This window comes from Tympanuchus pallidicinctus, unplaced genomic scaffold (genome assembly GCF_026119805.1).
Source record: "Tympanuchus pallidicinctus isolate F22 unplaced genomic scaffold, pur_lepc_1.0 scaffold4, whole genome shotgun sequence".
In the NCBI taxonomy this organism is placed as follows: Eukaryota; Metazoa; Chordata; class Aves; order Galliformes; family Phasianidae; genus Tympanuchus; species Tympanuchus pallidicinctus.
The window spans coordinates 49953713-49981407 of record NW_026294758.1 but is presented as its reverse complement, the minus strand read 5'-3'; the positions used below and the strand labels follow the sequence as shown (position 1 = coordinate 49981407).

General features: G+C 43.3%; 2 protein-coding genes across 7 annotated transcripts in view; both read left to right on the top strand.

Moving 5' to 3' along the window:
* ANKRD31 (ankyrin repeat domain 31) overlaps nt 1–3579 on the top strand; it is a 53773-nt gene extending 50194 nt beyond the window's left edge. Inside the window, exon 23 of the mRNA XM_052700337.1 lies at nt 1987–3579. Coding sequence (XP_052556297.1) covers nt 1987–2138 — 152 coding nt within the window. The 3' untranslated portion in view covers nt 2139–3579. The remainder of the gene's footprint in view (nt 1–1986) is intronic.
* Nucleotides 3580–5972: 2393 nt separating this feature from the next.
* On the top strand, nt 5973–23633 carry GCNT4 (glucosaminyl (N-acetyl) transferase 4). Of its 6 annotated transcripts, none has more exons than XM_052700850.1 (2): nt 5973–6056; nt 19885–23633. In XM_052700850.1, exon 2 carries the CDS (start codon nt 20534–20536, stop codon nt 21920–21922), a length of 1389 nt encoding a protein of 462 aa, XP_052556810.1. In that variant the 5' UTR covers nt 5973–6056; nt 19885–20533; the 3' UTR covers nt 21923–23633. The 6 variants fall into 6 exon arrangements, with proteins under 6 accessions (XP_052556810.1, XP_052556816.1, XP_052556812.1 ...); XM_052700856.1 differs by having other exon boundaries at nt 5978–6056; nt 20554–23633; XM_052700852.1 differs by lacking the exon at nt 5973–6056 and adding an exon at nt 6070–6205.
* Nucleotides 23634–27695: the final 4062 nt, after the last annotated feature.

Here is a 27695-nt window from a genome sequence, read left to right as displayed (position 1 = left end):
AAGGACTGTTTCCAAGAGTAAAAAATGAATGTCTCTTCTCCAATTATGTTCTCTCAAAAAAGGATTTTAAAATAACTTCAGACATTGCAAAGAATTTTTCTGTAGTTAACCTGCAATCTGTGGGCATTTCAGGATGAAAAGGTTTCTTTTCCACACAGCAAAACAGGTTAAAGTCATGCCTGTCATGTCATTCTAGTACTGCTATTTTTTGAGCTCAGTTTCTGCCAGTTTATTTTATCAAAATATTCCCAGGCTTGCTTTTAAGATTTTTTTTTCCTGAGAGCGTTACCCTTAGAACTGTATTGTGGCTTCCCATTCAAGTATTGCTATTTATACTCTTTGAAATACTGTTTCCAGTTAAGTATGTAAGAGGCCTCTTCTGGTGTAACTGACTAGTCTTTCATAAGAGATAATGGGTTTGTGCATGGAACATTGTAATGCAACCTCTCAGAGATGTCATGTATTCAGCCTGCGTGTCTTCACTTGCTGTAGTCTAGGATACTTAAATGTACGTTGGACATCTCTGTTGCTGTCATATGTTGGAAGGCTCTGTTGTGCTTTTTTTGTTCCATTTTCTATTGTGTTATGCTGGCACTAGTATGCAGACGAAATACTGGGAATGTAAAACATGGAATGATGTCCTGTTTTCACTGAAGTCAGAAGCATAACTGTGAATGTCATAGGAGTGGAACAACACATGTCGTCAAGAGCAAGATGGTTTATTTGCAATTCTGAACTTAGAGCTCTTACTTTTAATAGTAATGTGCTATTTCTCTGCTTTGCTTGGTGAGCTCCCTGAAATCAGGACATTGCAGACAAATCCTCACTGAGTGGGAGAAAGAGAGTTGAAATGTCTAATACTTACAAGATACATTGATTTTTCACCAGTAGGACCTACTAATGTTGTCAGCTCAGTGAATATATCATGCATTTGGTGATTGATGTAAGAGGCACAGCTGGAAAACCTTGGTAACAGAGAAAGGTAAATTTTGGTATGGCATAACATAGCCCAGGAATAAGTGTAAGGTAAACAACCAACTGCTGTTGCTTGAGATAAGTTCTCTCTGCATTTTAAGAGATATTTATTTTGGCTGATCTAATCATCTTGGAATACCTATCCTCTTGAAATATCGAATACTGTCTGAACACTATTTAAATAGAGGCCATCACCACTCTCATGAAAATCCTTCTCTTACTAACGTCTAATACATGTGCCATTTCTGGTACTGAATGGAAAAAGTGTGGATGGGAGATGAACAAAGTCAGGTAGCTTCAAAAGCAACAGCCGCAAAAGCCAGTCTGATGTGTGCTCCTACAGGAAAAGTAATTGTAATGTTTACTGGTGCAGGATATTCATTCTGCTGCTTAGTTACTGATTTTATCAGTGAAAATTACAGGTTCAGATGCTCAGTCAGTGACATACATGCCTTAAGTTCATGCACTGCAATAGTTGCTTCAGTCTGGCAGATATTTAAATACTGCAAATGACTCTTGTTCAGTGCTGCTTTTTTTCTTTTTTTTAAATACAGCTTTATTTTTATATAATCTGTTCCAGACTACAGGAAGGGTATGGTAAGAGAGATTCTGTAATTGTGGGGAGGTATACTGAACTCGTCTGTTTATGCTCAGAATATATGACATTCAAGTAATGCTGAAGAACAACTGTGTTTTCCATACCAGTTCTCAGCGAGAGCTATTGTATCATTGGAAGTGACTGCTCAGGGTTGGATTCTCGCACTGAGCCCTGAAGCACATAGCACTGGCTGGTCTTGCATTACTGAAATCTTGGTGCAAATACTGTGCTGGCATCACAAATAAGGTAGTTGAGATCTTAGGATATAAGCATCTAGGGCACTGGAGTCTGTCGTGCCTTCATAGTTCCAACAAGATACTGACACCTGTGTAGATAATACCAGTGAATAGCCAGTGGATGTTTTCACTTGTGTCAGTATGCACTGTATAATCATCCACATTCTTTTCCAACAGGTTTCTCTGTCCATTTCAACTCAGTAGAAAGTCCAACGTGTTTCCTTCAGTTCACTGAGTTACTCATCATATGTACAGAGGAGTTTCTACCATGGCCTGTGATGGAAAAGCACTGGAATTTCTACAGGGCATGTGAAGATTTTGGATTCTGAAGTCTTCTTAAGTGCTAACACTTTTTTCTTCCATCATCATTTAGTTCTAAATGTACAAATGTTTGCTTCTAAGTGCTTTGCTACTGCTGTTTTGATAAATACTGTGATAAATACTTTGATAAATACCCTGTGCTTGTAATGGGCTGAAAGATTGTTTGGTTTAACTGCAGAGTACTTTGTAGCAGGTGAGGATAACTCATGATTTAATGTTGTGCCTTAATGTTCTGAAGTGGACAGGAGTTGTTATACATCGGTCCACAAATTGTATTCTATGTTACCAGCTTTGTATGAAACTCCAGTGATTTCTGTGGCTTTTTATCCTCCCATGCTGGACAGTGCCAGACAGATATCAATATCCACGGCCACTTGCCACATCTCAGTTTTGAACCAGTCTGCCCAACCATGTGCTGTCAGAATTGGCTGCAAGAGTTTGTGTAAAGCATAAGCTATTAAGCAAAAATCAAGATGGGCAGCTTTGAACGATCACCAGCAACTTTGCTTTGTGAGGCTTAGTTATATACAAACAACTGAGAATGGGATGTATGCTGGAAGAAGTTATAAGAGGGCTCTTAGCCTTTGAAAATGCTCATAGAAATTCATTTGTTGATTCAACCAAATCCATTTGACAGTCAAAAAAATGTGCCAGCACAAGCCAGGAAGTACAGTGAGACCAATTCTGGTAAATGAGTTTTTCAGTCTAGTAACATCCAGGATTTTCAGCCTGATTAATGGAGGATTTCTGTTTGTTTTGATTTTGCACAGTATGAATCTGCCTCAGTAGCATGTTTATAAAACATTTGACTGTTAGGAGAATTATCCATATGCAAGTGGTGTTGTAGCTCTTTCATTCCCTGAGTTGTAAGAAGGCTTGAGATAATAACACCTACTACTCCTAACTCAAGTGAATGGGCTGAGAAATACCTCCTGTCAATACATGACATACTCAGCTTGCTATTTGGAATGCGAAGAGCTGTTCTGCAGGGATTTGATTAGTGTCTTAAACAGGAGGAGGTTTAGGGGAGAGTGAGGCTTCTGATGGTTAGAGAGTTAATACTGTGCCTGCGGATGCATGAGCAATCATTGCCTGTTAGGCTGTAAGGATTAAAAGGAAAAAACAAAAACAAAACAAAAACCAAGTGCATTGAAGCCAGGGAAAGTTAAAGGCTACTGAGTGATGGGTATTTAGTAAAGGTCAGTTTGCAAGTAGGAAGTAAACAGAACATTCCCACAGCTGCTGCAGCAAAACAGACCTGAAGGAATATTGGTCTAAGGGAGCTGTTCAGTCAGATACTGCTGCTTGGAGCACCCTTGGAGAAGAGAAGTAGTTTTTCATCAAAAGTGAAAGATTTTTGACTGTAAAAGTTACTGTTAAAGCCACTTACATGTTGTTTGACATCTTCTCTGTTATAAATTGTTTAATAAAATTATAATGAAAAACTGGGAGGAGCTGACAAATACTTCTATCCTGTAACACCAACTTGACTCCATGCCCTAAGGCAACAAAGATACAGTAACAGAAGTCTGATTGATTCCAGTTGGGCTAAGAGTGAAAATGCAGTTACATGGAAATAGCTCTCATTGACATCTTATGTAAAAGTTACCACACTTTTCAATATTTATGTTGTATATAAGCATCTTAGTTTGACAACATAATCTGTTTTAATATGAGTAACAAATGTAGAGTTCTGCTTCCTAAGTCTTACAGTCATGAATTTTTCATATTCTGCATACTGGAATCTTTTTCTTAATGATCCACTCAGAGATGACGAAAGTCATACCACTTTAAACAGGATGTTTTCTTAATTAATTTTTTTTTCCTAAGTGTACAATTGCATAAAAACACAAGCTTTTACTACAGGTCTAACAAAGATGGGCAGCTATTTGTGATCCTGACTGCGGCTAAATGAAAGTGTATCTGCTCACAAGCAGCAAACTGGTTGGTCCACATGTCCCCTCCTGCTTCTTCTGTGATTCAGTTCTTGGTAAAGCACTTCTCCACTGTTGGGCTGTGAATTAGTGCATATTTTGTGCAGTGCAGAACAGAGGACAAGAAATACGAAAAAATACAAAACCCTTGGTATTCTGTCTGCTGTTAGAAGAAGAAAAGGAAGAGATGATGTAGTGAACAAAAGCCACAACTTCAGATTTGTATTCCCACCAATTTACTCACGTTTTGCCAAGACGGAGTAAAACAGAATCAGTGGTAAGATTAATATCAGTAGGTAAAAGAAGAATAGAAGGTGTAAAACAAAAGCATAAGAGTGAGGAGGAGATAAGCGCCTGGAAGGCAAACAATATAGCTGGGATTTGTCGATGTCAAGGCCTGAAGAGACCAATGTGAAAATCCAGTCTCCTGTGTAGCATAGGCTGTAGGTTATAACACGGCAAAAGCTAAAGAGGCAAGGGGGAATGAGGCAGGAAACAAAGATGTGGATAGAAGTGTACTTGGTGGAGGATCAGCACAATGCTCCTTCTTTCCAGGCAAAGCTGAACTGTAACCAGTAAGGACACGTAAGGTGAAAGAAATGCAAGAATAAAGGCTGACTGTGGAAAGTGATTACGGGTCCTGTATGGTGCAAATACTTAGTGGTGTGTCTGCAAAATATGCTGAAGGAGGGGTGGCGCTGCAGGCAAAACATAGACCAAAATAATCTTGCCATAGGAATTTGAGTAATTTCTTGGAGCAGCTGGAGTTTGTGAGTGTTTTGTGATTATGGCACAGAGGCAAAGACTTCTTTTATTCCAGCAACTTCATATGTGAGATTTAGGCACTTTTTCTGTTCATCAGCAGTGAAATGACCAATTGGGTCAGAAATTATCATACAGGTGATCTGGAATTTATGTTTTTGGCCATATCAAGAAAAGAATAAGAAGCTTAACTGTGATGCAGCAAGAGAGTGTAACAGTTCGGAGATGAAGTTTCAAAGGGCCTTCAAATTTGTGTATAGATGTATTATAGAATCACAGAATGGCCTGCATTGAAAAAGGACCTCAATGATGATGTAGTTTCAACCCCCCTGCTATGTGCAGGGTCGCCAACCACCAGACCAGGCTGCCCAGAGCCACATCCGGCCTGGCCTTGAATGCCTCCAGGGAGGGGGCATCCACAACCTCCTTGGGCAACCTGTGCACCACCACCCTCTGTGTGAAAAGCTTCCTCCTAATATCTAACCGAAACCTGCCCTGTCTCAGTTTAAAACCATTCCCCCTTGTCCTAGCACTATCCACCCTCGCAGTCATTCTCCCCCCGTTTATATGTATATATATTTTTCCTAAGACGCAGTCTTTGCTCTGGAAGAAAGTTTTCCTGCTGGTATCGTTGCAGCATCATCATCGGCATTTGAATCGTCCGACAGACGCGTCCGGATTCTGCTTGTTACCGTGGAAGGAGCTCAGACACACGGTTACGCGCAATTCAGTTGCGGCGCGTCCAGCGGTCCCAGCCGCCCGCGGGTGCACTGAGCGCAGGTCCGGAGCTGCGGCCTCACCGGGAGCAAAGCTGGCAGATCCGTTCGGCAGCACGGCGCAGGGCCGTGCCTGCAGGCATCTGCAGGACCGCGATGTCCCGCTGTCGGGGTGGCTTATTCCGCAGTTTGCCCAACAGAGAGCGTTCGCAGAGGGCAGCGGGCTCTCGCCCACATGCACACGCACACAAGCCCACGCACCCTGAGGTGCCGCGGAGAGGGCTCTGCGGGCGGCCACGGCCCGGCCCCAACTTTCCATGGAAAGCAGAGCGGAGCGGAGCGGAGCACGGCGACGGCCGTGGAGTTTGGGGAAGAGGCTGGAGGAGGAGAAAGAGGAGGAGGAAAGGAGGAGGAGGAGGAAGGGGCGCGGCACGGCGTGGGCGCGCGGGGCAGAGCGCGGCGAAGGGACGTCGGTGCGGTGCGGTGCTGCCAGCAGGCGTGCTGAGGAGCTCCGGTAAGATCGCTCCGTGTGCCCGAAAAGTTAACGGCGGGGTAGAAGTGGAGGCTCTGAAGGCAGACGAAGGGCAGGTGTACGCCAGGAGCCGAGCGCAGCCCTGAGCCGCGCGAGCTGCGCCCGAGCAGAGCGGTGACAGCTTCAGGCAGGTCTGTAGCGGGGAGCGAATCTGTAGCGGTGCTGGCTGAAGTCTCCGCTGTTGTGCCACCGCTCCGCAAATGTCTATAAGCGCGTGTCCGTGCCGCTCTTAATCGGCCAAGTGCGCTCACTTCGTTTCCTTTAGCGCGGTTCTCGTTACTTGTAGGGAAACAGAAGTAACAGAACAGAGAGGATCTGTCAGAAAGGAACGGGTTTGCAGTTTTCTTGTTGCTGATTTTTCTCTTTGAGAAGAGACGGAGACAACTTTTCTTTTCGAGGGCTTAGATTTCTCGATGCTCGAGGAGGGCTCTGAAGGGACAACCGCAAGGGACATCCCCTTGAGGCTCTGCGTATCGTGACTTTGGGGTTAAGCAGCTCGGTGCGTCACACCTGTTCTGCTGCACACCTCCTAAATTGTTCCATCCGGCAGCGTTACTGCTGTGATTCCTTCATTTGCTGGGCTTTTTTTCTTCGCGCTTGACAGTTTGGGGAAGGAACAGTCGAGAGGACAAAGCACTTAAACTCGTGGCTGAAGTGAAGGCAGTGAATGGGGAAAACACTACTCGCTGTCCTCCAAAAACAGAACTGCAACAGTCCAGTGGAGGTGGGAAGTGAAAGTCTGAAAGCAAGTATAAGAGTCCGTGTTTTTTTCACATAGTGCTGGGATCAGCTGTACAGTAATCTCTGATACACAGTCTCCTGCATATCAGAAAATTTGCATCAAAAGCAAATGGGTAAATTCATGGCAGAAAATCACAGGATGTTGGCAGTGTGGAATAGAAAGCTGCAGCTCCCAGGTTTGTAAACTTCTGAGCTGTGAATAGTTGCAATGTGTATGTGGAAAAGAGCTTGAGGGGGCTCTTGTTATCTTTCTGTGCTTTTTACTCTTTCCAAGAACCTGCTTTTATGTACACAGCATCCTGGGCTGGGGTGAGAGGTGAAATGATGTGCCTGCTCTAACATGACAGCACAGGAAGGAGCATGGGCTGCTGCTGTCTTTGCACATCTTTTGTTGTTGGTCACATATTGGCTACTTGCTTCGGTCTGGTTTCTCTGCATTTCTGTGTATGCTACCCACTTGTAGAGTCATTCAAAATCACAGACAACACTGGCTAGCACTTTGTGTTGCACAATCCAAATAAGCAAGCAGTTCTGAAGGGCTACAGCTTGTTGGAAAGTGGTAATGGGGTATGGAAAACTTGGCTGTGCTTTAGATTGCTTGTGTTGGATTGCAGTGGGAATGCAGAAGAGAGGCACCAGACACTGAAACCCACTCATGTGACAGATCTCTAGGCTTTGTGGATGGTTATCTGTGCTGTTTGTGCTATTTCCTGGCATAATGTGTGCAAATTATGCTGGTCAGTCCACAGATTGTGAGCGATCACCTTAAAAATAGCTCTTTGGCTGAGACCAGATGTCTGGAATTCTTCAGAAGTGGTCCAGGCGAATTAACCAAAGGTAAAATTCAGAAAGTACAAAGGGTCAAGCAGCATGCTATCAGCTAAAGTAAAGAAACTGGCAAGCACTGATGTATAGGATTCAGGCAAGCCAAGGAAAAGTTTAAATGTTCATAGAGAACAGGTAAGTCCCAAGAACTTGTCAGTCTGCCAGCTGTTTGTCCTTTCTGCTGAGGACCTCTTTGGGTGCCTGAAATGTACAGTCCAATATTAAGAAAAATCCTCAGATCTATGCATCTACCTTGTGAGAGTTTCATGTCAATTAGCAGAACAGAAAGAGAGCATTTCAGACTTCTGCTAAAAGATTTCAGGACACAACAGGCATAACAAAAGGGGCTTTTGGAGATGTGATAGCTCTTGCTCAGCACCAGGATCTGAGAGGTGTTGGTGTACTTTCTGGTGGTTTCTGTGCCCATACACAACAAAAAAAGCCACTTCAGGCAGGAGTGTGGCTGTGCTGTGTGTGCTGCTGGTGCTGATTGGTGAGGAGGTTGGATCTCACTCACAGGCAGTGCCCAGGGGGTTTTGGTAGAACTTTTGGTATAGCTTTCTGGCTACAGAAAAGGCATCACGAGGCCTATTTGGTTGTAGCCTCTAAAGTTTCCCAGGAAATATCAGTGAAAGAGCTAAGAGATCTGGTTGATGGGTCACAAAATGCTCATTTCTGGAACGTAAACATAGGGTGCCAAATCTGGCAAGGGAGGTAAGCTTTGTACATCTCTGCCAGTGACCCTAGAATTGATAGATCTGACTGAGAAGTACAAGCACGATGAAGAGCTCGCAGGGCAATGTGTTGCTCATGAGTCCCTTCTCTTCCAGCTCAGGATGGACAACTCCAACAACAGGCGAGTTCTCAGGTAGCATCACACCCAGACTTATGTTAAGCAGTCATTTTGCACCCCAGTGGTAGAGCACATGTCAACCCCTGGCTTGTGGGCTGGCACTGGTGGGCAAGGTGGCAGCGAGGAGGGATGGCATGTGGAAGGTGCCAGTGGAAGAAATTTGCATGTGCCATAGGGGTACCAAAAGAAAGTGCTGTGGCATTCCTTAATGTTCGTGTAAATAGCACAACACAAGGCTCCTCAAATTTCTTTGTAACTTTCATATGTAGGAACCTCATGTATAATGGCAATAAAGTAGATTTCTTGTCATATGACAGACATCATATGGAAAGTGAGGTACTTACAGGGTCATACATTATTCCAAGTTGGAAGGGACTTCTGAGGATCACTGAGTCCAACTCTTGGCTCCGCGCATCACCACCCAAAATTCAGACATAATAGAACGTTTTTATATTGTAGCTGGACTTGCAGTGCAGATGGTTGTGCTTGAAAAAAGTTTCAGAATGTATCATTGGGACCATCAGCATGATACATAGCCCAGATTCCTGCCCTTGGCTTGGCTGTCATGCCCTTATCTAAGGGGAAAGGTGTGGCCCCTGGGACAAGCAGTTGCAGTGGTGGAGGCAGCACCACATGGCCTTGTGTCCTTCTGGAGTTGGCACTTCAACCTGGCTCCTTGGGGAGCAGCCAAGCTAACCTGGGCTTTTCTCACTTGTCCTGATGGGAACCTGGAACCTGAGAGCTGGGGCTGTTCAGCCTGAAGAGGAGACTTCAGGGAGACCTGAGAGTGGCCTTTCAGTATCTTAAGGAGGGCCATAAAATGGAAGAGGACAGACTCTTAAGCAGGGTCTCTGGTGAAAGGACAATGGAAAATGGTTCCAAATCAAATGAGAGGAGATTTTGGCTGGCTATAAGGAAGAAGTTTTTTGCAGTAAGGGTGGTGAGGTGCTGGAAGAGGTTGCTTAAAGAGGTGGTGGAAGCCCAGCCCTTGGAAGCATTCAAGGCCAGGTTGGGCAGGGCTCTGAGCAATCTGGTCTAGCTATAGGCATCCTTGTTCTTTGCAGGGGAGTTGGACAGCCTTGAAGGGCCCCCTCCAACTCATACAATTCTGTGATCTGCTCTTCTTTATGCTTATTTTCCCTATCCTCTCTGTGCTTAAAAAAACTGTTTGTGAGCAAACACAAACAGTTGTTTATTGTGTAGGCAATGTCTCCTCTCCTATGGCTTATTGAACAAGCCTGCATTCACTATTTGCCAGCTAAATTTGCAGACTTAAAAAAAAATATCCTTGCAGTCAGTGAAGTTATCCTTGTGCATTTGTACACCAACATGGCACTCACCTGCTGCATGGATAGACATGGAGTTGGGAGGGCAGCCGATGGCAGGGCTTTGACTGCTGCCCACACAGCTCTGCCTGCACAGAGTGTCCCACACTGCTTCCAGGGCACAGATACCAGGAGGTGGCCTGCAGCACAGGGTGAGTGATGTGACTGATGTGACAGCTGTGACGGGCAGGGAAGGCTTTGACTCAGTAGGAATTGACATGAAGGGTGTGACTTACAGTGAGGTCTGCAGACAGAGGCCGAGGAGAAAGGTGAAGGCATCTCCACACATTTGCAGAAGCAGAAGAATGTGCCTAGATGCTGCCTGCAGCCTGTTGCAGCTCAGTGAGGTTTCTCCTGCTTTCGTCTCCAACAGGAAGCTTCAAGCCTGTCGTGCCAGAGCTGCTGCCAATGTACACAAGCTCTGGCCCCTTTGGGCCTGATTTTTATGCTGTACAGTAGTTTGGGGGTAAAGGTTAACTCTCACTCCACCATAGGGTATTATTATTTTAAACTTTTATATGAGTCAGAGAGAAGTTAACTCCAGCTCACCCCACAACAGAAGTAAATTTACTTATTCTTTGTAGTTTTCCTCTGACTCCTGTCTTTATGGTGCAGTAAGTACTTGAAAAAAAGGGATACTCCCACCTCTTAAAGTTTAAATGTGGAGCTCTATGCCTTTGCCAGGCTACAAACCTACCAGCCAGCAGGGCAGAGTTGTCTGGGGTGTACCAAGGGGTTTGCTGAGAGACTGTTTTTATTGGACGCTCAGTAGACCAGCTTGCAGCAGAATTTGCTCTGAAGCACCCCAGGGTAGCAGGGGATGCAGAGCAGCCAGGAACTGTTCCCCTGGGATGTCATCCTGCACTGCAAACGATGAAATCACCTGCCCCATGCACTGACTAGAGAGCAGGCACGTGGCTTCCCTGGCCTTGGTGTGTTTCAGGAATGCAGGAAATGATGCTAGATATTCTACTGTGAATATGGGGATCACATCTGTGTGTGTGTAGGTTGGAAAATACCTCTGAGATCATCTAGTCCAACCTTCAGTCCATCCCCACCATGCCCCTCAGTGCCACATCTACACGTTTCTTGAACATCTTCAGGGACAGTGACTCAGTCACCCCTTTGGGCAGCCAATTCCAATGCATCCCCACACTTCCGGAGAATAAACTCTTCTTAGTGCCTAATCTTAACCTCTCCTGACACAACTTGAAGACATTCCCTCTCATCCTATCACTGCTATGCAGCAGAAGATGCTGACATCCACCACGCCATAACCTCTTTTCAAGTAGTTATAGAGAGCTGTGAGGTGTCTCCTGAGCCTCCTGTTCTCCAGACTGAACAATCCCAGCTCCCTCAGCTGCTCCTCATAAGACTTGTGCTCCAGACTCCTCACAGCTTCATTGCTCTTTCTCTGGACACACACCAGGACCTCCTTGTAGTGAAGGGCGTAAAACTGGGGGCAGTGAGATTGTTAGAATCACATACTGCCAGCGCAGTACATTTTGTATAGAAACACACATCTACATACCCCATGAATAAAGCGTCCTAATCTTTAGTGCTGGGATGACAACGTTGTTGTGAGATGACAAAGTCAAATGTGATATCCATAACTGCTAAATCTTTGTAGAATTGGTGCTTCTCAGGTGTCTGCTCGGAAGCTTCTGTCCTCTTCCAGAAGCACAGACAAATCAGACTGTGAAGAACTGTAGATTTTATTACTGTTGTTGTTCTTTGGACTCCATGTTATTTCAGATCTTCAGAATCTTAAAACTGGCAGGCTTACTGTTTGAATAGGTCTAAAAGTAATGGGGTGTTTTTCCACATCATAAGCTCCACTAATAGAGGTCTGTAAAACAGCACAGAAATAATAGGGAAAAACATGGGTTTCTTAGTTCTCCAGTGGTCCATCCCTCAAAGGAGATCTGTATTACATCAGGCAGGTCAAAATAAGGGGGAGGCACTGGGTACTGCTGCAGGTGGAGGGCAGCCCATTGCACTGGGCTCCACTGCAAGGAAGCAGCTCAAGGAACCAGGTAGAAAAACAGGCAAAGCTGATACAGCCGACTGATCTAGGTCTGGTGCCAGTTTAAAGTGCTCCTCCAGGAGCTCTGAGATCCCTATCGTAGATAAATTTGCCATGAAAATTATTAGCTAGCACCAGTAAACACCAGTAAGTGAATAAATTATTTTTTCCAGCCAACAGCATTGAATAATCAAGTAGAGAATATCTGACTCAGCCAGATAGTTTGATAAAAGAAGGAAATCACTTAGCAGAGCACATCTCTTCCCTTGTCTTCCTCACCTCCAAGGAACAATGGTCTGCTCTGCATTTCAGCAGCTACTTTTGTACAGAGCAGAGAGAGAAACAAAGGAAGGAACTGTGCCCGCCTGCACAGATAGTGATGGAAACATCTCAGCCAGGTCTGCACAGTTGTGGGAGTGGGTCTGCATAAAGTAGACAGAGTTCTTCAGTGAGGGAGAGGAGAGACATCATTTCCCACAGTGTTTTTGCCCAGAGGAGGGAGAATTGTTCCAATTGCTCCTGCTGCTGCATGGCTGTGCTGCTGATTGCATGCTGGTCTGCTTTGCAAGGGATGGTGCGGACTGGTTCTGGCTCAGGTGCCTTTGAGGATGGAAAAGCAGCATATCGGATGGCACACCTGTCTGGCTGCTGTCTGCTTTTATTTTTTTCCTTAATGCCACTTATACAGGAGCACCTATTTTCATTGTCCCCTCTCTTCATTCTCCTCTTCCATCATCTTCCCACTAATTTTCTGCTGCTCATACTTTACTCATGCCTAAGTTGTAGTATTTTTGTGTTTGTTTTTCTTTCTTCACCTGAGTGATGGGGGAGGAGCCACATTCAGCTCAGAAGATCTTCTGCATGGGTGACAGAACTCCTGCTCTCCTGCATCTCCATTTCCTCTCCTCTCACAGATTCATCTTTGGAGTTTATGTTTTTCCTTAGCTCTTGATCTGTTCAGGCACAAAATCAGGATGCCCCACGATGGTATCTATTTATCATGAATACTATAAATTCCAGATACACTGGGGGTATGCTGCCTATATTCAACTTGAACTTTGCAGAAATCCCTCTTTTGGTGGCAGCCAACACACTTTGCCATGCCAACAGGTGGTGGTGGTTCCCAGCTGGCCCTCTGGCATGACACACACTAAAGTAGAAAAGAAGCAGGATATGTTAGGGGGAGAGATGTGTTATGGGAGGCCACAGCTGTTGTTCTTCTGCATATCCAGATAGCTGCTGGCTGAGCTTGGAATTCTGTTTGCTTACCAAACAGGTCCTTCAGGATGGGCTGGCAGAGGGCACTGCAGGAGGGCTGCTGTGTGCTGACAGGACTGCTGCAGGCAGGCCCACTGCAAACTTTCTCAAACAGCTCTGCTGACTCACCTCAATCCCACTCCCTGGAGCTCCTTCCCCTTCCCCTGCTGAGCAGCAAGAATCTCTGAACAGCAAATATAAGGAGAGGACCAAACTGAGTGCTGAGGAATTGCAAAGTTCCTTGCAGTTGCAAATTATCTGGCTAATATGCTCTTGGCGAGTCAGCACGATCTGCAATCAAAGTGTTAGTCTTTTCTCTCAGGCAATAGCCTGAGAGACAGTGGCCTCTCAGAAGAGGTGTTGGCCAGACAGAAGATTTGTGGAGATCCCATAAGGAAGAATTTGAAGGAGAGGAGAGAGTGCAGTCACTCATCTGCAGCAATCTCTTATGACACCTCTGGCAACACAGCACCAATTTTCCTACGTGAGCATTATAATTCCATGCTACCTCCCCTTAAAAACCATTGGGTTACACACAAGAACAGGTCCAATAATGCTGCCCAGCACCCAAAAATAAGCAGAACAACGAGCTGAAAAGGTTTTTTCCTCTCTCTTGCATACACACTTGCACAGTGATAAGACGAGAAGGAATGTTTTCAAGTTGTGCCAGGGGAGGTGCAGGTTGGGTATTGGGAAACAATTATTCTCAGAAGGAGTGGTGAGGCAGTGGCACAGGTTGCTCAGGGAGGTGCTGGAGTCACCGTCACTGGAGGTGTTCAAGAGCTACATGGATGAGGCCAATAATGTGGTTGCCCTTTTGAATGGATTAAAGCAAACTCTTAAGAGGGTACATCTGGGCATGGTTCTTCAGGGCAGCAAGCAAGACAGCAGGCATTGGTACTTTCTGGTGTGTACTGCCAATACAAGGGCAATAGGGGTGGCCAGCTGGGCTGCAAACAGAGTTGCTATATGGGACAGATTCTCTTCTGGTCTTCATTGGAAACAAATCCTAACACTCTAAGTGCTTAAACTATGGTGAGTTTTTCTCCCTGTCACAAAATACTCGGGGACATTGTGGGGCAATATTAAGAAGTAATGTATGATGGCACAGTAGTATGGTTTCCCATGTGGTGCCTTAAACTTGTTTTTGCTCTGAAGGAATGGGTATGTACCCTGTACCAGATGTGGTTTGCAATAAACTAACTTTCATGCTCCTTGTTTCATGAGGCTCTTTAGAGATTTATCACTGGATCACAAGGTTCTGTATAATGCTGTGTCTCAGCAGGTTAATTTTTGAGTTTTCTGCTCCTCCTCAAACAGTAACTTCCTGATTTTCTCTCCAGGGCCATTTGTCACACAGAGGTGGATATTCTCCTGCTCCTCTTCCCTTGTGCATGGTCCTGAGGGAGGAGATGCTGGGCTGGGTGAAGTGTCCTATGCTACCCCAGATTTGTAGTTCACTATCTTAATAATGATGGTTTGTTTGCCCTCATAGCACTGAGAAGACACAATAGCTTAAAAGGCCTAGTTTTGCAAAGATGTAATTAAAACAGCCAAACTTCACATAGGCACTCTCTAAATCAGGTTTGCACTGATTGGTGTTGTTTTCACAGCACTGTAAATTGTTCGATGTTGTACAGCTATAAACAACACAAGACATGTAATACAGGAGAGTTACAAATGCTACTTGGAGCTGCCTGACTGCCTCGGTGGTAGTTCACAGTGGTTTGAACGGTTGTCCTTGGAGGATAATGCAACAAAATTTACACAGTGCTTAGCTGCAAGAGTGCTTCATTGCCAGGCCAATCATTACTTTTCCTTAGACTCTGCCCTAGGGACCAGGGTTACCACCAATACCTTTCACAGTTCCTTTTTACACAGAATGATATAACATTTTCGACTAAAATGATGCAAATGAATAAAAAAATTTTGCTCTGATCCCGTTTAATTTCAGGAGCTAAACTGAAAAACAAGATCAAATGTGATCACCTTGGATTACTTTGCCTTTGCCCATTCGGTCTGAGTGCAAGCAGCAGTGATAAAGGGAGAGCCACTTTGCAGAGTATGTACCCAATAGTGCCTAAAATACTACGGGCCTGCTGAGCCGGAGTTATAATTGGTTTAACACTTTTCTTTTTTGTCTCTCCCAAAAGAATACTAAAAGTGGGTTTTAATTTACCTTCAATTAGCATTTCCTTGGTTTTCACCCTGTAAGCTGTTAACATCTCAACAAGCTGCAGTCACTCGGTAGAAATTACACACAGCTAAGTTTTTTTTCTGCTGTACCACAGCAAGCCGTGTTGTAAAAGCTAGGAGAAATAAACACTGGTTCAGTTTGCCTTGCTTGCCATGTTGGTGAACATTACTTCTGTCTCTGTGAAAGTGTTTCAGTATGAGCCCAGTGTTGGCTGTGCGACATGCTGGACCCAAAGGGGTTGACTCTGGCTGGTGTACAAGTGCAAATTCTGCTTTCCACATGCATGATGACACTGCAGGGCACATTTCTGGGCACTCTGCAACTGGCCAGTATGCAAGCAGGAGTATTTTTTTTCTCAGGAAAGTAAATTTCTGCACAGTCAGCTGAGTGCAGCAAGTAGTGACCATGGCAGTAACAGTTTTTCTGTGGTCGTTTTCATACTTCACTTCCCCAAATCTTTGCTGGTTACCCAAAATACACATAATATGTAAAGACACATGTTATTAACTCTTTTCTTGGTTCCATGCTCCCCTGGCAGAACAAACTTGCCCAATACCAAGTGTGCATTTTCTAATGTACTTCTGCCTTCAAAAGGACCCTCCTCCCCATGCTTCCCTCAGCTGGCCAAGCTCCACTTATAACTTTTAACAAGTTCAGTGCTCTCTGTGAGATCATGAGGCTCAGGAACAATTCTTACTAAAGAAGCCTCTCTTACAGCTTTGCCACCACTTTAATTCCAGCAACACTGAGTTATGCTGCCATGAGATGAGTCAAAATGCTGTTTGCTTGGATAGTATTCAGTGACAGAGAGAAGGAAAAAGCCTATATTCTGATTGTGTGGGCTTCACAGGCTTTGACGAGTGATTCACAAGGCATAGGAGAGCTGCAGAAATTTTCTGCAGGCTCCCAAAAGCTGAAACATGCACACTGGATTGAAGCCCATAGGTGAGAGCAGAGCTCTGCTGCCCAAATGTGGAGTGCCATGCATTTTTGGGCCCTTCTAGTCTAGGGGAAATGAGGAGGCAGTTTCTCTTCCAGCTCAGGCTTCTCTTAGTCCCACCCAGGAGGGCTAGTTCTGCTGACAAAAGGTGTTCTTCCTCAAGAACATCCTGCATCTTTCTCTGCACCAAAGTCTTGATGCATGGCTGAAGTCCATCGGGGGTGTGAAACTCTCCCTCTGTTTGTCTTTTGGTGTAGCTGCACAGCTTTCACAGTAGCGCAAAGCAAATGGCTATAAGAGTCTGAAGGTGTAAAGCTGCTCAGAATGGCTTCTTGCAGTGTGGAAAATACAGAAAACCCAGCTATTTCCTGGGTGGAAGGAAATAGTGCTATAATGAATCTAACGATCTGTCCCTATTCTGGTCCAAAAAGGAAATAAAAGGAAATTCAGAGAACAGAGCAATAGACACAGCAAGCATTTTTATTGGTAAAAATTTCCAGTTAGGGCTCTTGGCAGCTGCTAATTGCCTTAAGTCTCGGTGCCAGAGAATTGAGATTTCATCCATATTTATATATTGGCTAACGTAACTCTAGAAACTCCCAACAATTCCCAACAGCCAGCTGATTGCCTAATTCTTTCTTGAATCCTGCGGAGCTCGTGGTCTTTAGGATGCCTTCTGACAGACTGTAACCACATGTATAAACACACATACAAACTATAAACACGTGCATGTGTTCTTACACAATGTGCATGTGTTTCCCTTGTATTTGTTGCATGTCTGTTTTCTTTGAACATCCCTTGTTCTTGGATTACAGATGCAAGGGATAAATAAAACCCCAACTTGTCTCCTCTGAGTCATTTAATACTTTGCATCCCTCCCAGTGAATGCTTGGACGTGGTTCTGTGCGTGTGTATACTGTAGCTGTGCAGTGTGTGTTGGTTATGAGATGTGGCCATTGTTCATTAATTCCTTTGGTAGTGTTCTCACATGTGGGAGGGACAGATGATGTGGAACATATTACTTTAGAATTGTTTCAGAACAGCATTTCGCTTAATTATGAACTAGGCAAGGGGGTGTAGAACCAACAAAGGCAAAACAGATGCTACAGGAAGGGATGCTGGGGGGGGCAAGCTATGGAATGCAGCCTTATCTCATGCCATTCCAGACAGTCGTGCTCACTTATTGGTTCAAACTCTGCCACTACAGCAAGGAATAAAATCTGCACGTCAGCAGTTGGAGTGGAGAATATTATAATAACTTCTTGGAACCAGTTGTAATATCCCTTCCTATTCTAATTGTAATATCAGAGTAATCTACACCTAGTTTCTTGGAATTGTAATATCTCCTATTCTTATTGTAATATCAGAATAATCTATGTTCAGTTTCTTAGAATCAATTGTAATATCCCCTCCTATTCTTACACGTGTATAACTTGTCTCTACAAATATGCTTAAACTGTCCCTTTATGGTGTGCAGGTTAGGAGAGGCTACTCCTTCTGCACCCAGAATGCGTATGCAGAACTGTAATTAAAAATATACCTGCTTTATAATCACTTCGTGGTTATGGAGTCAATTCAGTATTGGTTGCAAGATACAAAAACATCAGTGCTATCCAGGTGATTTCTTTCTTAACCTGACCTGTCTCCACACCACACCAGAATCTGGTGGTCTGGAATGGCAGATTTAAGCAGGTAACTGTCACCTTGGCTTTTTTGTTGGTTCACCTAGAAACAGAATGTTTGATGCTGGGTGGAGCTGAACAGAACTAATGTACATCTAGGATTTTTGGAGCGCTGGAGAGCATGTTTGCTCATTTTGCTTTGTTTTTCGTTTTCCAGCTTCTCAGTTGCACCTGTGAAAGAAGTAGCTTCATTCAGCCAAGTGTGGTATCAGTAGTCTTTGGTGGGTAGGGAGATGACCGGGCAGAGTGACAAGGTGGGCTGCTAGAGAGATCACACTCTAAATTCCTGCTTCCTGCAAAGGAAGAGCTGAAGAGAGAAGGAAGAAACTACAGAAAGAGGTTGAAGGGAAATCTGGATTATACATTAAGACATTGATTACCTATTGGTTTGAAGAAGGCCTGAAGGTGAGGAATTGCTGGCTAAGGGAGAAAGTAGTATATTGGTTTTGTGATAATGGAGCGTTGGAGGGTCAGACCCGTTTTTTCTCATCATTTGTTGTATGCTTGATGGCTGTTTGTAAAACCTACAGAGAGCTGCCAAGCTCTGACTTTTACAAATTGGGTATACCCGTGCAGTCCCTTCCCCAGTCCTTTCCCAGCATCCCCAGGTGAAGCACAGAACATGCCGAGGGATCAAGCAGGCCTGGTGAACCTGAGTGGACACTTGCATGAATAGCTTGCATCAAGGCTGCATGCATCAAGGTGACATTTCCTTCTCCTTCTCTGGGTTGATCCCAGAGAAGAAATAACAGGCAAAAAACACAGGGAGAGAGACTAATGAGACTGCAAAGTCAGAGTTTGCAAGACCTGGCCGTGATGGGCACATTAAAGATATATCCATTAGTCTCTTAGTAAGATTTTACTTGGAATCTGCAGGCATTTGAGTCACTTCTGGTAATCACATTGTCTTATTCTTGCTTGTAACCATGCTTGAAAACTGTGAAGAGGTGCAGAGAAGCTCCAGCACTTGGTCTGAAGGATTGATGTTGGTGTTCCGTGTGAAAGCATAGCTCCTGTTGAGGTTGGTACAGCTGAAGAGAAGACACAACACTATAGGTGTTTGCCTTATGTTTGTCATAGGGAACGAAGGAAAAGGGTTGTAGGAGAAGCCTATCCATCCATACGGATAATGCTGAAACTAACTCAGAATGTTTTGCTGTGGCACCATCATCTGTTACACTTCTTCAGGAACCAGAGAGCACAAAGTGCCTTGTCTGTGTCCTGTGTCCTCTGTCTTTCATCCAACAAGGAGGAAGCAGAGTGAGATGATGTGAGAGACCTAGAGGCAAGCTGCCCTCTGTGCAGGCAATCTCCCAGAATGAGACTGTGTACAACACCCCCAAATCATCTCTTTGGTTTGCAAAAGACCATGTTGTTCCTGTCCTGAACTGAAGCCTCTCTGTCATTGCAACAGCATTGCGTAAGATTTACAGTAGGTTACACGCATTCTTCTGTTGACTGTGCACATACAAAGTTTCAAAGCCAGTAACAGGTCTGAACATAGCTGGCAAAGTGGGTGGGCACAATGAAGCATTCTGATCCAGTTTCTTGCCCCCAAAAATGCAGGAAGTTGTTCTGCAGGAAGAGTACAATGTAGCAACGAAATGGAGCTTAAGCTAATGCTTCACTTGGATGTGGCCTCTAGTCTAACTAGTTCAGGAACAAAAATAATTATCCTTGCACTCAGCAGGTAGGGCAAGAATATGTGGAAACAGGAACACTGTTTTGAGCATTCAGTGCTGTATTACCTCAGTTGCTAAACTGCTTCACAGAAATGGTGCTATATACCCTGTTTCATAAAAAAAAGGGGCATTGCCTCTGCTTTGCAGTCACAGCCGAAGGTATCTCATACAGCAAGATTAGGCACTGTTTCTCACTGCTGCCCCACTTGCCTTCAAAGGTTATGTTATATACTACCTGCAATGGATGGAAGTGCTGTGTCTTCATCTGTCTCTTTCTTTCAGGGCAGATTAGCAGTACCTTCAAGAAAGAAATCTGGACTTCGGACATGTCAGACCCTGCTGGGAAGGGACAGGAAGGAAATTCGTTTCTCTTTGGACTTCATTGTGCAGTCCCAGTGTTAAAGACAGTGAGGATGCTCTGACTGAATTCCAAAGCTTTCAAGTACATCTTTTCTCTCTCTCTCTCTCTCTCTCTCTCTCCTTTTTTTTTTTTTTTTTTTCTCTCTCCTAATGCCTACTGTTAAACATGACTTTGCAGATTCATGAGAGAGTTTCTCGGTCCTCCTGTTGAATTCTCTGGAGCTGCTTCAGAAAATGAAGTCTCCATTCTAACTCTCTTAAAAGGATAGGCATGTTTCTGCCAATGCAAAGGTTGCTATACTCCTGTTTGTGCCACAAAAATAGGAGAAAAAAAGTGCTCTGGAAAATATACAGCAGGAGTCCTATTCTAACACTCTTATTATTTAGCTGGGTGTTGTTTGAAAACAGCGATATTTTATTGCCTTCAGTCAGATGATGGGGTAATGAAATCTTTGCCTATTATTGTGGCAAAATCTGCCTTTGAATTAACATGATGATTGAGAAGAAAGGTGGTGTTTATGTTGTAATGACGTAATTACCACTAGCGCATCATTCCTCTTGTAAAATATCAATGTATCTGTTTCCTTACAGAATGAAGAGGCATAAGTTTCCCTACAGGTGTCCCACAAGAAAGAAGATTCTGATCCTGTGTTTTACAGGGTGGGTGATTGCACTCCTGAAGCTCCTCCATGTTGAAAGACACTTTTTTCCACCTAAGAGTATTTATCTGGTCGAGCACTTCTTGAGCACTTCTTCATATGTCAGAAACAGATATTCCTATCTTAGAAACCACTTCCAGTATGAAATTAACTGTTCGTCTATCTATGAGCAAGATCCTCAGGAAATTGGCAAGAGTTTAGAGATAAGAAGGAAAGATATAATTGATTTAGATGATGAAGATATCATTGCAATGACAAATGATTGTGACAGGTATCGTACCCTGAGGAAATACCACCTGATACCTGTTTCTCCAGAGGAAGAGAGTTTTCCAATAGCCTATTCTTTTGTTGTCCACAAAGATGCAGTGATGGTTGAAAGGCTCATACATTCACTGTACAGTCATCAAAATATATACTGCATTCACTATGACCGAAAAGCAGCAAAAAGTTTTAAATCTGCTATGAACAATCTAGCTAAATGTTTTCCCAACATTTTCATTGCGTCAAAACTGGAGATGGTGAACTATGCACATATTTCAAGACTGCAAGCAGATTTAAATTGTTTGTCTGATCTGATGAACTCTGCGGTCCCCTGGAAGTATGTTATTAACTTGTGCGGCCAAGATTTCCCTTTGAGATCAAATTTCCAGTTGGTTGCTGAACTGAAGAAACTCGGTGGGGGAAACATGCTGGAAACTATAAAGCCCAGTAGTAGCAAAAAAGAACGATTTACTTATCATTATGAACTTATGAAAGTGCCTTACGAATACATGCAGATGCCTGTGAAAACCAACATTTCCAAGAACCCACCACCTCATAATATTGAGGTATTTGTTGGCAGTGCCTATTTTGTTTTAAGTCGAGCTTTCATTCAGTACATCCTTAGCAGCTCTCTTGTAAAAGACTTTTTTGATTGGTCGAGGGATACTTACTCTCCAGATGAACATTTCTGGGCCACTCTTGTGCGTGTTCCTGGTGTGCCTGGGGAAATTTCGAGGTCTGCCCAAGACATCACAGACTTGCAGAGCAAAACTCGTTTGGTGAAATGGAATTATCTTGAAGACCATTTGTATCCTCCATGCACTGGTACCCATCTTCGTAGCGTCTGCATCTATGGGGCTGCAGAATTAAGATGGCTTATGAATTATGGGCACTGGTTTGCCAATAAGCTTGACTCCAAAGTAGATCCTGTCCTGGTAAAATGCTTGGCAGAAAAACTGGCAGAACAACAAAAAGAGTGGGTTTATTTGTCTTCTGACAAACATTTTCTGCGTATCAATCCTGCAAATGCCTCTCTATAGCAATGCTGTTTTTCCAGCTGCTGGTACTGTGTACTGCTATAGCTTGGTGCCTGGGATTCTCCAGCCCTGACCTGCTGCAGAGGAGTTCCTTCTGCATTAAGTTCAGGACTTTGAAGAGAGAGGTATCTGGAAACAATCTGTGAAATTAACAACTCTCTGGTTGACTGTTCTTTAACTTGCCACAACAATCCCATAACTATTCTTCAAGGTGATTCTGGAAGCGTAAGGCTTGCTTTTGGAAGCCCTGGTACTATTTACTCTAATGGAATACTTCAGAAACCTGTTTTACATTGTGTGTTTGTGTCTTTCCTGAGAAACCCCACCATGCTTGTTCGCCTGTCCCCTTTTCCTGCACTTTTTCAATAAGGTATGAAACAAAGACCTCTGCATCTGCTACCTCAGGAAAATTGGAAGTGCCCAGCTTGCAGACACAATTAAGAGAGCAGTGTGACTGCTGCAGCCTGGAGTGCCCCTCTTTCCACCTGCAGGTGCTGACAGGGCTGCAATGTGAACTCTTCTGGATGCCACAAGGGAAGAAGTTACCCTTGGATGCCACAATAGCATTGTGTCCTTCTCCCAGCTTGGCTGTGCATGGTTTGTCTTTCTGTGTTTGGAAGTGTGCTGTGCCTGTGGAATGGGTGGTGGTGGATTGAAGCAATCTGTGTGAACACATGTGAATAATGCTCTACTGTTCTTCAAGGGCAGTACAGGTAACCATGCCAAACGATGTCTGCCTTCGTTTCTATCCCTGCCAGTAGAAATATCCTCCTGTGAAATCCCAGTTCTTCTGAGACAGGATTTTTACATGTAATGAGTAACAAGTGCTATTTATAATCAGTATTCAGCTTGGTGGTGCTATGCTGAAATGCAAAACACTCAATGTCCAGCAGCAATCGTACGAACAGTCACACTGCAGATAGGAAGGCCTTGCATATGCATCCATGGTCCCAGGCTGATCTGTGCCCAGAGAAGTTCTGCTTCAAAGCACGTTAGCATTGAAGTAGCTGTGCCCCAAGGCAGCCCATGCTGCCCATGGTCCCCACCATAGGAAGGGGCTGAGCAGCCTCCTCTCAGCTGGGCTGTCATGTAGTATGAGCGAAGTGTTGGTCAGCACAGAAACTTTGTGACTAAGAAATGCCCTTTAGCATTTCTGGGGATTCTCCACAATTTTGCTATGCCACCAGCTCGGTTTTGGTGGTTCCAGTGGGTGTTGTGGTCGTGCTTGCTCTGTGCTACTGTGCCATTTCTGGATATCTAGCGCTTTTCAAGGTATCCTGTGTTACTGATCCTTAGATTGCCACAACAATGCCATGTGGCCACAAGAAAGCTTAGTTTCTTTTTTGAGTTTTAGGAACCAACTCATTCCTTTGTCTCTGTTTTTCGAAAAATCAGTTTTTTAAAATTTAATCATGGTCAACATGCTTGTGGCTTGAGATCGGGCTTGAATGAAGAGTCCATACCTTTTCCCCATTTGTGACACTGATTTCCTTTGAGCCTTCAGACAAGTCATCTGACTTCTGTTCCAGCTGTAAAACGGGAACAACAATGCTCTGCTACCTTGTAAAGCATTTAGAAACCTATGGATGTTTGTTGTGGGCTGGTTGCACAGTACTATTTGTTCATCAAAGCTATTTATGATTAAGTCTGTGTGTGCACAAGTTGAATATTTCTCTTATTTACTGTTTCTCAAATAAATGGGGATTATTTTTTATGTGTATGCTGCTTACTTTGGTGACTTGCTGCATCTCACAGCTGACTTGATGCAATTTATAGATATTTTGCAGAATATGGAACATTGACAGTATTTACAGATTCACACATCAGTACTAATATACAAAAAACAGGCTTTTCACGTGGAAAGAGGTTAATAGCAGAAGATATTGGGATGCCAGAGGACCAAGCCTCAGCCAAGTCAAGCAAGCCTCAGTGCAAGTAAACTGATGTATAATTAGTTAGCTGATGACTTTTGATGTATAATTAGTTAGCTGATGACTTTTTACTTATATGTAAGTACATACTCACATTCTCATTTGTGTTTGAGTTATTTGCTCTATCATAAGCTTATAAACAAAACCCATCAGCATAACGAACTTAACTGAATTAAATAATTTTGATCAATGTGCAACTCTGTGCTACTTCAACTGAATTGGGTTGAACAATGTCTTTGATTTAAGTAGTCTGAAATAAGGCAGTGCTTGCTTCCTAGGTAACAAAGAAGTGAATGCAAAGATGACGTAAAGTGAGGCACCATCACCTGCTACAGTGCTAGGTCTGCTAGCTGGAAAAGTACAAGTTGTATATGGTTTCTTCTTTATGAAATGCAAATTTTCTAATGAATTATAAATATATCTATTTTTGAAGGTAGTTTTAAAGGCTAATAAAAACTGTAGAAGGTAGTTCTCAAAATCATTAATGCTCATTCAGGCTAAAGATAATCTAAATCACTCTTTTGAGGCAACACATCCCAATTTTCCTGGGTTCAAAATTTGCTAAAAATATAAGTTCTTTAATGTTTGAATAACATTATGTTTGAATTCTGTTTTGTTTTGGTTTTTTCTTTGCTGTTAGCAGCGTAGATGCAAAGTTGATGTCTGTATCATAGTTCAGATCATATAAGTGATTACGTAGTGCTGTTGGGGAACAATTTAATTATTTGCCTTTGATTTCACCACCTTTGTTCTTTACACAGGTAGGTCTTTCTTTGCTAAGTCATGATCCGTAAATACCTTTCTCTCAGTGAGAAGAGCAACTGAACATAGCTTATGGGAGAAAAAAAGTTATCTGATTTGGGCTGCAACTTTGATTATAGGCAATGATCTGTTGCTCTCTGATCTTTCTTTGCCTTACTAAAGTCCAGATTTGCCTTTCTCCTTTCCTCCTCTCAGTCTTCTTGCTAGTTATTTCTTAAACTTGAAATGCACATATGTTTGCCATGTCAGATAGTTCACTCTCTCTTTGTTTTGCTCAAGATGCTCCACACTGTCCTTTTTCCACCCATCCAGTCCCTTGCTAGCTGCACAGTGGATTATCAGTTCACTTCATCTTCCTATGCAGGAAGGATGTGAAAGCAGGGCATTAATGTTGTTCCTGCTGTCAGTACAGGTACAGCCTGCTGCTTTATTAGTGGCTGGAAACAGCTGCTGGATGTGTCCTAACATGAAAAGTTAAGTAAAGAGCAGTGAGAAACAATGTGCTTTAAAGTAAGAACTGTGGGACATTTGTGCAACTTGACTCACTAATGAATTTCTTAGACTGAACACAGAGTTGAGGGGGGGCAATACAGAAGAACTAATATTTCACTGTGTATTTTCCTCGATGTTAGAATAAAAGACTGTGAAAGGAAATACTACAGTTTAGACACCTAATCTATAATTGTAATTAGAAAACACTCGATCAGTTGAGCATTTCTGCAGATACTACATCACTGCTGCGACATGCGAGGCAGAATGTACGACAGTGAGAAAAGCAGTTTTGTGACAGCAAATGAAGAGCTTAAGTGTCATCTGTGTATTTATGGTGTGATCTCAGATTTTAGTCCAGGTACAATGTCTGTCTGTGATGTGATATGGTGATAGTTCCCCATTTCACTGAAAGGCAAGTGCAGAACAGTGTTATCCATTAATGACACAGTAAACCTTCTCTGGAAATACCCCAGCACTGTTTGGTCTCTCAAGCCAATAGCTGTATGCTATTCTTCCCCCCTTCTTTCCACGACTACCAGGCTTTTTGAGTTTCCCATGGCTAAACTACACTAATCCTTAGAGCAGCAATCCTTTTTAGAGTGGAGGGAAAGTAAATACCATGCAGCTTTGGACTGGAAATTTTCTCAAATGAAATAGAAAAGAGCTAGAAGGCATTTTGGGAAGGAAGATGGAGAAAATATGTTTCCTTACTACAGAACTGCCACATATGTGTCTTAGCAAAGAATGGCTTAAGTGGAAGGTACCTACAGCACGGTTGCTGCTGCCATCTCTGATAAAGATAATCAAGACTTGCATTAAGTGTATTTTGAAAATGAAAATCATTGAAGAGAAAATGCTCAGAGCTTCTTTCAGCTTCTGTTCCTGTAAGAAATGTGTACTTAGAAAAATACTGAAAATGTACTGCAGCTTGACTAGTTAGTAACTCAGTACTGTGATATTTGCAACAGGAAGGGTAGGAAAAAAAGAGTCTGTGAATTCTTTGCTCAAGGCAGGTCAATGGTTTTTAATGATATTTTCAGTGTTATTTCTAGAAACCAATTTAAACATGTGCTAATGTGAAAAATATGTGACTGACTTCTGCCTTGCATCTCAAGTGTTAGCTGTAACACATTCAAGTTTATTTTAGAAAGTCTCTTCTCTGGGCTACAATTAAGAGACTTTGTTGTGATTTAATTAAAATTCCTATTGCTGAGCACTTTTTTACTGCTTGAATTTGTTCTCTGAGACTGAAAGGATGGCAAGTCTAAGCTTTACCCAGGGTGATGAGAAAGAGAATAGAGAGTACGCTGAGATTCTGCAGGTGACATTACTATCACCACAGCATAGCAGCTGGGAAATCAGAACTTCATCATTGACAATAAGGATAAAGGCACCATTTCTTCACAAAGCTAGCAGGGACTGGAAATCATACAGTTGGAATGACTACTTGCATATATTTTAGCACTAAAATGTTGATGACTATGGGAAACAAGGCCTTCCTGTACAAAAAAGACCTAGTCATGCAGAAAGAGTGGAGGTCTATCAAGATGATGATGGGACAGGAGCATCTTCCCTAGGAGGAAAGGCTGAGAGATGTATAACTGCTCAGCTTGCAGAAAAGGAGGCTCAGGGGAATCTTACAAAAAATACCTAAAGGGAGAGTGCAAATAAGACACTGCCCAGAGCCAGGACAACACAAACTGGAACATGGGAGCGTGAACACCAGGCAGCACTTCTATGCTATGCGAGTTCTGGAGCACTGGCCAAGGCTGCTCAGAGGCTGTGGATTCTTTTCCTTGGAGATTTTCAGATGCTTCCTAGTCATGAGCCAGAGCACCCAGATCTGGGTGTTTCTGCTTGAGCAGTGGTTGGAACAGATGGACCCATAGGTTCCTTCCAACATGAACCTGCTGTGATTCTCTGACTCTATGAATAACATAGGCAGATCTACATCTTTCTCTGACAGACTAAAATATTAGCTGTAGACAAAGAATTACAAGATTTTGCAAGACATTTAGCAGAAAAGTAGAAGTACTATTCCTGCAAGAAGTCCAAAATGGCAGAATTGATGGCATCCTGTTTTTATTTTCTCTAAGAGTTATAATAGTCCCATGTTTCCTGTGGTTTGTTCTTATCTTTTAATAATGCAGTCCCAGGTCCTTTGTGTCCTCAAGATAACTATACCAACTAAATTTTGCTTCTCAATTCTTCTGAGCTGCTCTGGAGTGCTTTTCTTCCAACAACAGCTGTAAGGGCTCCTCATACAATCAATGTGTAGAATGGCTGAATTTCTGTTGAATAGGCATTGCTGGGACATGTGCATTTCCTTAGCTACTCTGGTCCTGAGCTGGTACAAAACTTAGGAGCTTCCGTCTGCTTGTCTTTCAAAGAAAAGTAATCCTTTGTTCCTATGCCTTCCAAGCAACCTCTTTTTCTTTCCTCATATTCTGCTTGGTAGAGGCAGAGATATGTATTAAAAGCCCGTATCAAGAGGATGCACCCAAAGAAGCACAATCATGTACATCATTAGAGAATGGGAAGAAATGCTTAGAAAATTCAGGAAATTGAATAAATTATGTTCTGGGTACAGA

Coding starts and splice junctions, on each gene's coding strand:
- GCNT4 (XM_052700850.1), top strand. CDS start 20,534: ATGTATCTGTTTCCTTACAGAATGAAGAGGCATAAGTTTCCCTACAGG.